Raw genomic sequence first — 9637 nt, 5'->3', positions numbered from 1 at the left:
CTGTGACAATTTTACACTTAATTAAGAAAAAGTAGCATCTGTTCAATGATTGCAAACACAACTTAAGTGGCACTTTATTTCACGTGTGCTTGTAATTTTACGTTATAGTTATAACTCATGATTACAGCTGCAAAATCCATAATAAACGACAGCTTCTTACTGTCTGCTGCTCCTCAGAGTGCTGGAGCCCAAACCCTCACGGCAGGCCGTCGTTCACCAGCATCCTGAGGCGACTGCTGGCCATCGAGCAGTCGGCCATGTTTCAGATGCCTCTGGAGTCCTTTCACTCCTTACAAGAAGACTGGAGGCTGGAGATCCAGCAGATGTTCGACGAGCTCAGGGCCAAAGAGAAGGTGAGAAATGGTGGATTTTTATAAAACATGTCTGCGTATAAAAATACTTTAAAACGCTCGTATGTGTGCACAGATGCTCTCTGTACTATAATGCTCAATGTTGTGGTTAGAACTCACATCGTACAAAGACAGAATGAGTAAATCAGAACTTTAGTTTCCAGCTAAAAGTGGACAAATGTGAGTACATTGGTTTGCTCTTCTTTTCTCCTGTTCTGAGCTGATTTATTCAGACAGAAGTGCTTTAATAAAAGTCACATTTCATACGGAGGTGAGAGGAATCTCACCCTGTCACATGTGTGCTGCTTCTGCAAATAAGAATCAAGTTAGCAGCAAATAAAATGCCAGAAAAGAGGTGTCAAAAGAGGTGCTGCGGTAAGCTCTTCATCTTCCCCTGCCTCTCTGCAGGAGCTGAGATCATGGGAGGAAGCGCTGGCCCGAGCAGCCGAGGAGCAGAAGGAGCAGGAGGAGCAGCTACGGAAGAGGGAGCAGGAGCTGGCAGAGAGGGAGATCGACATCGTTGAGCGAGAGCTGAATATCATCATCCACCAGATGTACCAGGAAAAACCCAGCGTCAAGAAGAGGAAGGGCAACTTTAAGAAGAGCCGACTACTGAAGCTGGGCAGAGACAGCAACTGTATCAGTCTGCCCTCTGGTGGGTGCACACAGGAATCACACCTGGACAGTTTTAATCCAGTGAAACAGGTGCACAAAGGTGGTATGATGTCACTTCCTGTTACATGGGGTATTTTCAGGTGGAAAATTTAGGACACTGGCTGCATTTGAATATTCCTAAAAGAATGACCTCATATGTCCTTTCCCTAATCTTTGGGAGCTCGTTTCCGCCACTGAAAACAAAGCATTTCTGTCATCCATAAGTAAATACGTTTGGGTCATCTCCTCAAAATTTATACTCAATTACTCAAAGTTTGAAGTTATTGTCTCAGCGTCGAGTTACTTTCTCAGAAGTTTAAGTATTCCACCTTTAAAGGTGGAAAGAAAAACCCGTCAAATTACTTTGCTAATCCTAACGGCTACAGTTAGGACACAGTTAATGCAAAGTAACACTTTTGAAAGAAGCAGGTTTTATGAGAGCAGCCTTTCAGTTCAGATGTGTGTTTAACAAAGAGCGTTGCATGGCATCCATCCAGACATTGTCTTTACTGCTTGTCCTGGAGCTTACTGAGATATCACCAGTCTATCACTGGGCTAACACAGAGAGAAACAGCCATTCACTCTTACATTCACAAGGCCAGCAGTTATCCTGACATGCATGTCTTTGGTGTTTTTTCATCAGTCAACTCATCTTTGTCTTGAATCGCTTTTTATTTAGCAAGTTTTAAGAAGAAAAACCGAACAGGTGGGATACTCCAAACATCACTGCATTCTCAGAGTATACTGGCCCAGGTGTCCAAACCATTAATGGTAGAATTAATGGTAGTTGACATGAAGGTGATCCATTTCTTCCACATCTGTAGAAAGGCGTCTCATTTAGAGTTTAGCAAGAAATCCATTAAAGTATTCCCTCGCTCCATCCATTATTTAAGACTTGGAAGGTCAGGTTTATACCATTTATAGCTATTTTTTTTTTGTTAACCAGCAATTATCAGTATTTTGAATAAATAACAGTCCTTTTTGATATTAAAAATCTTCTTTGATTACTTTGATTATGTTTGGTTCTTTTTTCCCAGTTGTGTTTCAGTGTACTTGGTGTTATTCTGTTTCCTGAGGCCTTGATATAATTTAGAGATAATTTTCCCATGAATCTGTTTATATGCTTCAAAATTTCCGTCACTGCATTTCCTAGAATGACACTCTTCCAATGCGGTGTTGCTGTTGAGCGAGCTGTAACCCAATAATAAGTAAAGTTAACTTAACTCTGCTTTTCAGTCAATTTATTATCCCTAAAATTAGAGTAGGATGTAGGAAATCCAAAATATATGTTCTCATGGTGTATTAAATCTCTAATACAATAGATGGGGAGACGCCTCCTGTGTGCCTCCTTTTGATGTAATTTCTGTTTATCCTCAAAATCTGCACCTTGTTTTGTGTGTTTCCAAATCCCCAGTTTGTTTGTGAGTTCTTTGTCTATTAATCTCTCCTTTTGTCATGTAAATGCTTCTCATATTCCCTGTCTTTGCAGGCTTCGAGCATAAGATCACAGTGCAGGCGTCGCCCAGCGTGGACAAGAGGAAGACCCAGGGGAGCGAGAGCACGACCCCGCCTGCCAGCCCCGGGGTCATACCCCGGCTGAGAGCTATCAGATGTGAGTGTTAACGTCAATAAGTCTAGTGAGGATGTGGAACGGAGTTTATTGAATGTTAGCTGTGTTTCTCAGTGACGCCGAGCGATGGCAGTAAGACGTGGGGTCGCAGCGCTGTGTGTAAAAAGGAAGACCTGACGACCAATAAGAAGAAAGGACGCACCTGGGGCCCGAGCTCCACCCATCAGAAAGAGAGAGTGGGCGGCGAGGAAAAGTATGTCAACAGATTTGCTCAAAGTTAAAGATATAATTTGGCTTTGATTATTTAGTATTTTCTAAGGTTTGTTTGAAGGGGGAGAAGTCTTTTTGACAGCACTGTATGTGGAGTGACAGGCCGCACTTACGCGGTTTGATAAACTATGAATTCTGTGGTTAATAATTTCCAGGAACAGGCACAGAAAGTCACAGCTCTTTAATTTTGAACAGAGAGCTTTGTTTTCTGTAAAAACTCAATAAACCTGATGAAACTGCAGTGTCAACACCTGCAGGATTATAAGGCCCACTGTCTGTTCACCTGCAGGCAAGAAAAAGGGGCTTCTTCAGATACTCGTCTGGATAACACACAGAAGCAAAACCTTTAGATCAATATCTCATTACAGTGAGCGGAGAAGCCAGAAGCAGAGTAATCATCTTCGTTTTGTATGAATCGCGTCCTCAAGTGGCATCGACCCGACCGGTTTATGTCACTTTTCATTTAAAAAAATGTTATTTTTCACAGCATCTCCTGCCTCTGATAATATATTACAAAATAAGAGTCTTGATGGCCTGCCAGTCTAATTCAAATTCCCTGTTGGCAGGTTGAAGTCTCTCGCAGAGGGAAGCAAAGTTTGGTCATCCAGCGCGCCAAATCTGGGCAAGTCCCCCAAACATGCCCCCATGACTGCTGGTTTCTCCAGCCTGAATGAAATGGGTGAGTCTTTTCATTTCACTGTGCGTTCTGCCTCATTCACGCAATCACAAGTATGAGTTTAATCAATTCTCTGTCTTTTACAGAGGAATGCAGTGAGTTTGAGGAATCGCCAGGCTCCTTGCTGCCCTCGGAGTCGAGCAGCAACGGGGCAATGGAGGACTCGGGTTCCCTGTGGAGCAGCCTGGGGCCCAACATGGTGCCCGCTGTTGGGAATATGGGCTCCTGTCAAGCGGTTGGAGGCCTGGGAACGGGCGTGAGCTACCAGGACTCGCTTCGTCGCCTCAGTCAGAGGAAGAAGAGCGATATATTCCTGCTGGGTTGCGCCTCTCTGCTCGCCTCGGTGGGTCTCGGACAAGACTTGCTACAGCTGGGAAAACAGCAGGTAGGAAACCCTGAAACTGGGAGAGATACGGTTGAACTCTGGAGCAAGATTAAAGCCATGTTGCACGAGGAAGGAGATTTTTCTTGATTTGGCATTTGGATTTTTATTTTTTTTGCTGCATTTAGAGAATAAAATTGAAAGGTCAAGGGTGACTTTGCTCTTGAAATGTCGAGTTTAGTCTGGACATTTAGTTTTTATTCCTCAAACCCCCACAACGAATTTATTTTTTACTTAATACATCTTCATGAGATATGATTCATGGTTTTATATTCAGAAGATTTTATTATGCTTTTTTGCTATTCAAGGCAGTTCGATTGTGAGTGTGTGAAATGTTATTGTGCTAATCCTGTTTATTTGTGTATATCTGTGTGTTTTAATGTCCTGCTTGGAGACACAATCTCTCTTACACAATAACAGACGTGTTCATTCATACACACATGATTCCCCTTTATTAAATACATGGCCTCTCCACATAAACAGCCTCCTCCTGCAGACGGTTTATTACCTGTTAGTATAAAATCAGTGCCTGGTAGAGATCATGTCTCTGAATCTATAATACCAGGACTCCTCAGACTCATTTGAATCATTTATGAAGGATAAACCAGCATGAACAAGCCCTCATATTATCAGTGAGAAATGTGGGATGCTCCTGAGTCAGACCTGATCTTTTGTATTGAGTCAAACATGTTTCCTATTAAAGTACAGGTCGACAATATTATTACTTTATGATCCTGTGAAAAACAGGACAGTTTTCACAGAGCTCTGTGCAGTCCTGAAAGTTGAGTATACCTTTACTACTTCCAGAGGAATTAAGAGGGTCAGTAGGAACCAGGTGCTGATAATCAAATTCACTTGATTAAATGATCATCAGCAAGTTTGAGCACCTCTATAAAAGACGATGCTTTGGCATTTTGCATATCTGGAATGTTTAGTCATGTGTTAAAATAATGGCACAAACTTCCTGGGAGTGAACATCTTAGAAAGTTCTAGTTGCGGCTGAACAAACCACAAGAACTTTGGACAAAATGCTGCATTGATCCATTAAAAGGCCAGACATCAACCTGACTGAAATGCTGTCACAGGAACTTAAGAGAGCTTAAGAGAAGCAAAGACAGTGGGCCAAAATTTTATTTGCAGGTCACATTGTAGCAGCTGAATTGTTAAACTTATGTATTTGGTGTGTGTTTTCTCAGAATGAGAGTAAAGCTCAGCACGTTTTTGTGATCTGATGTTGTCTTCAGGTGCTTCAGGATGAGCAGGACCTCCGAGAGGAGCAGCGTAAGAAGAAGGATGGTCTCTTCCAGCGGACGGGACGTTTCCGTCGCAGCACCTCTCCACCCAGCCGAAACCTCTCTCTGTCTCTCTCCAGACACCACGACTCCACGCTTCCCTGCTTGGACCCTTCTCCCTCCGTAACACTGCTCTCTTTGTCCTCTCTGTCGGACTGCAACTCCACCAAGTCCCTCCTCCCCTCTGACCCAGACGATTACCCCCTCACCCCGATGGCTGGGGTCAGAACACCGGCGGCGCCCCCAGCGCCTACCCTCAACCCACTCTTGGACCTGCGGGCCGAGAGCTTCAAGAAGGAGCCCAACCAGTCGCTCACGCCCACCCACGTATCTGCAGCCATGGCCATGAACCGAGGACACAGACGCACCCCTTCAGACGGGGCGATACGACCCAGAGCCCAAACTCTGGGACACCACAGGACGCCGTCAGACGGGAGCATGCCCATGCCTCCTCCACCGCACATCACAACAAACAAAGGTACGGGACTCAAATCTAGTCTAACTTGTCATCAGAATCAGAGTATTTTATTAATCTCAGGGATTAAAAGTAAATGTTAAAAATCAGGCACTCCACTCATCGTGCAGTATGTTAATCCAAAAATAATACAAACAGGATACTATACATGAAAACAGTCCATGTGTCACAGGTAGGAATGACCTCCTGTGGTGTCCTGTGGTGCATCATGGTCGAATGAGAGCCTGTGAAGGATTTTCCAGAATAACTGTACAGAACAACTTCCTCAGCTTCTTCTTCCTCCATCTCACCCTATCCCAGGCATCCCCTTCTGTCACACAAACCCTCTGCATGTCCTCCTTCACTGCATCCACAAATCTCCTCTGTGGTCTTATCTTTTCATCCATCTTCAACATCCTTTCACCAATATATCCACTATCTCTCCTCTGTGCATCGATTACAAGCACATGCCCCACCACAGTCAATTCCACCTGTGTTGTGTTAGTCACATCCTGCTTTATTTTGAAATCTCTGGGTACACTCGAGTCAAATTTGCTGAGCAAAGTGACCCTGAAGTAACTGCAGGGCAGCTTCAGTACCTCCTTTATAACCTCCTTTAGTGGATGCTACACTGGAGCACCCTTCATGAAAGGAAAGGAGATGATTACATCCCACTCACTGTGATGCAAAATGATCAACAAACCCAACAAAGTGGTGCAGATCATGTAAATGTTAATTATAGGTGTGTTTTCCATTCACAGTGGAACTCTGAACTTTATGTTGCTGTAATAAAATCTACTTTATCTCATGGTGTTGCCTCTCTTAATCAGATTATAGGTAATGTTTACTATATCACAGTGCATTTAAGGTTTTTCAGTGCTTCGCTTTGCATTAGTATTGTCCATGATTATTTGCCAGCCTTCAGGATTAAAGTTTTTACTTCACGTCAGCTGGGATAGGCCTCCAACACTCTGACCGTTAACTGGACAAGTGATGGATGCACACAGTTTTACTAAAGCTACAAAAAAATCCATCCATCCACCCTAACCCAGCTGTCCTATGGCGAGAGGTGGGGTAAATTCAGTATGCCAATCTGCTGCTGAGGATGACAACATGCTGCCATGATGTTAAATTTGCATTTTGTAGTCCAGCGTCTGCCCCGCTGAAACTACTACATAGTAGTTTCAGCGGGGCAGACGTCTGCTGTACCATTGTCAGTTCTCCTTCTCGCCTTTGCTGCAATTAGGAAAAGAAGGTTTGCCTTACACTTCAGGTAGTTTCCGCGCTTCCTGTGCCACGCCTGTGTTCACTCATTATTTGGTCTTCTCAGTATTTATACCTGCAGCTGCTCCACTTGCCAGCTCTCTTGCCGTACTCTTGTGTTTCCTAGTTTTCCCTCTTTATTGTTTTATTATTTCTTTGTGTACTCTTACTTTATGTTGGACTTCTCGCTGCAGTATGCATACTAAGATGACCCCCGGTGTTGAATGTAATTGTAATATTTGCTTATACCTTGCAGTACTTACTTCTTACAAACTTTCCCAAAATAAAAGATCTAAGGCAACATAAATTATACACAAATTTGCAGTTAGTGGGCTAACATATGCAAAACATTGCCTCATTATCTGGTCTACAGCTGCAGCTGCTGAATATTTTCTAGTGAGTTAGTCCGCAGATGATTTTCTCACTTAATTGCTTTGTGCATAAAATGTGAGAAGGAGATTTGATGCAAAACATCCGTTTTGACATCTTTGGCTTCAGCCCACAGGCATTTATTTTACTACACACTTACGTATCTGAGCAGCTTAAACCACGAAGTGTTTGCTTGATACATGACATACCTCTGTTTTTATTCTTAGGTATGCAGGAAAAGCTGGATATCCCCCGACTACCTGACCCTGCCATTATCTACCCTCACCGGCGTAAAGCTCCCGCTCCACCCATCCCCGACCCGGACCCTCACAGCCTCATCAGCCCCCTGGAGAGGCCCAAGACGCTAGAGTTTGCCCCCCGACCGAGGCCAACGCCGTCCCGGGTAAGACCTGATCCCTGGAAGCTGGGCTCTCTCTCCCGGACCCTGAGCTCATCGCCGGGCAGCAGCTGCGACAGCCCTCTCGGTTCAGGGGACAGCAGCGCCAGTGCGGCGCAACCCAACCTGATGGACATGGACATGGAGGGCCAGAATCTGGACCACACTGTTCCTCTGTGTGGGCAGCTACAGCCTGCCACCCTATGTGGGCAGCAGTACTCGTAGTAAAAATCAAAGAATAAATGAACATATTAAGGTTTTTTTTTTTTTTTTGCATTCAGACCTGTTCCAGGACATGACAGCTTGGGCCGAACAAGGAACGCCTACTGATGTCTGAGCCGAGCAAAGTGCACTCTCACCGAAGTTTGCAAAAACATCCCACTTCTTGTCTTGTTGTTTTAAGGACCCTCATGCAACCCACCTCACTTGCGTGCCCTAATAAGGTGTTAAACCCTCACAGAAAGCCATTCGCTGATAGTGCTCACTAACCTGCACGACACTGAGGGTCCAAGAGGCCTTTTTAACAGCCTTGTAGCATGCCCATTCCCACTTTACCTTTCTTTTCCTGCCCGGAAACACCATCTCTACCTGCTGCCCTATGACCAGGCTACATTTCCTCAAAAGCCATTCGAGTACTCAAACAACCGTTCTGTGACTTCACTAACTGCTCATTTCAGTCCATCTGCTTGTGCTTTTGCCCGTCTGCGTAGCTTTCCACTTTCTGCTTGCATGTTTCTTCCTGAAGGTGGAGCATTTTCATGATTTAAAAAAAAAGAGGCGCTGATATTGTGAAAATCTTGTGTCCTTGTTCTTTTTTTGCACACTGTTTGTCATGCCAGTGCACAAACATGCCCTATAAAATCAGCTCCACCTTCTTCATCCTCACACGTGTCATCTGTCGTCCTCTTCTCTCCTAGACTCGAGACAGGAAAAAGCCTTTTTCTCACTGGTGGACTTGGTTATATATCCTCAGCCTTGTAAAGTAAAAATTACAAAAAAAAAAAAAAAAATCAGAGTTTATTTTCTCAGTGCTTGCACCATCCCTGCTGCAGCCTGTTAGCAAAAATGTTTTTCTATTGGTCCTGCACCCCCGGTGTGCGTCTCTGTGTGTGAATGTGTACATATATATATATATATTACTGTACACGTGTGGATTAAGGAGATACGCCTGTTTCTGTGTGCTGGTGCTTTTTCAGTGCATGTCATTTCACATGTGAACGGTTTTGCACTTCTTTAAAATGAGACCACTGGTTGCCACACATCTGTTCCTCTCTTAGGTCTTTTCTTAATTTTATGGAGACATTCCTTACCGACCGGCAGTCTGGTCCCATCCTGCTCACACCACTGAAACGGACACAAAGTAGAAAGCGCTGACAGAAGCCCGCCACTCGATTTCAAACTTCACCTCCTCTCCTTTTGACCTGCTGTGTTCGATGTCACCTGCACTTTAAGTTGGGCAACTGGTGGACCAGCTCGGCACAAAGTGCTCCCGTCATGGCTGACAAATCAACTTTTATCTCCGGAGTAGTTTTTGAACAGAGGACGGTTCATCCTGGCTACAGATGTTATTTACTTGACTGTGCAGATTTCTTTGTGTGTATGTGTGTGTGTGGGTGTGAGTGCGTGTGTGTGCGCGCGCGCATGTTTATTATTTGTATGGGATGATGATCCCACTGGTTGAAGGGTGAGCCCAAACTCATTCCCATTGTGTGGTTAAGAACACTGAGTATTTATTAAATTTATTGTTATTATGGAAAAGGGTTAATTATGATTGCGATGCTCTTCCTGGGATATCTGTATATATTTGTTTAGTATAAAATGAAAAACCAAGGAAAACCTGGGAAGCTGAAACATCCATGTTGTCTTCGGTCTCAACCTGTGACGTTTCTACGGTTCAATGATGAGTAAATGTGAAACGAATGAGAGACAATAAAATAAAAACAAAGATGCTTCAGTGTCA

The 9637-nt window shown here is 44.0% G+C and overlaps 1 protein-coding gene across 1 annotated transcript in view; it reads left to right on the top strand.

Annotated features, from left to right (window-relative positions):
* Nucleotides 1-9637, top strand: part of map3k10 (mitogen-activated protein kinase kinase kinase 10) — a 47212-nt gene extending 37575 nt beyond the window's left edge. The window contains exons 4-11 of the mRNA XM_003454835.5: nt 178-353; nt 759-1005; nt 2494-2616; nt 2689-2827; nt 3411-3523; nt 3607-3905; nt 5147-5672; nt 7508-9637. Of these exons, the coding sequence (XP_003454883.2) occupies nt 178-353; nt 759-1005; nt 2494-2616; nt 2689-2827; nt 3411-3523; nt 3607-3905; nt 5147-5672; nt 7508-7902 (2018 nt within the window). The 3' untranslated portion in view covers nt 7903-9637. The remainder of the gene's footprint in view (nt 1-177; nt 354-758; nt 1006-2493; nt 2617-2688; nt 2828-3410; nt 3524-3606; nt 3906-5146; nt 5673-7507) is intronic.

Source organism: Oreochromis niloticus, linkage group LG14 (genome assembly GCF_001858045.2).
Source record: "Oreochromis niloticus isolate F11D_XX linkage group LG14, O_niloticus_UMD_NMBU, whole genome shotgun sequence".
NCBI classification, from domain to species: Eukaryota; Metazoa; Chordata; class Actinopteri; order Cichliformes; family Cichlidae; genus Oreochromis; species Oreochromis niloticus.
This window is presented reverse-complemented; position numbering and strand designations above follow the sequence as displayed.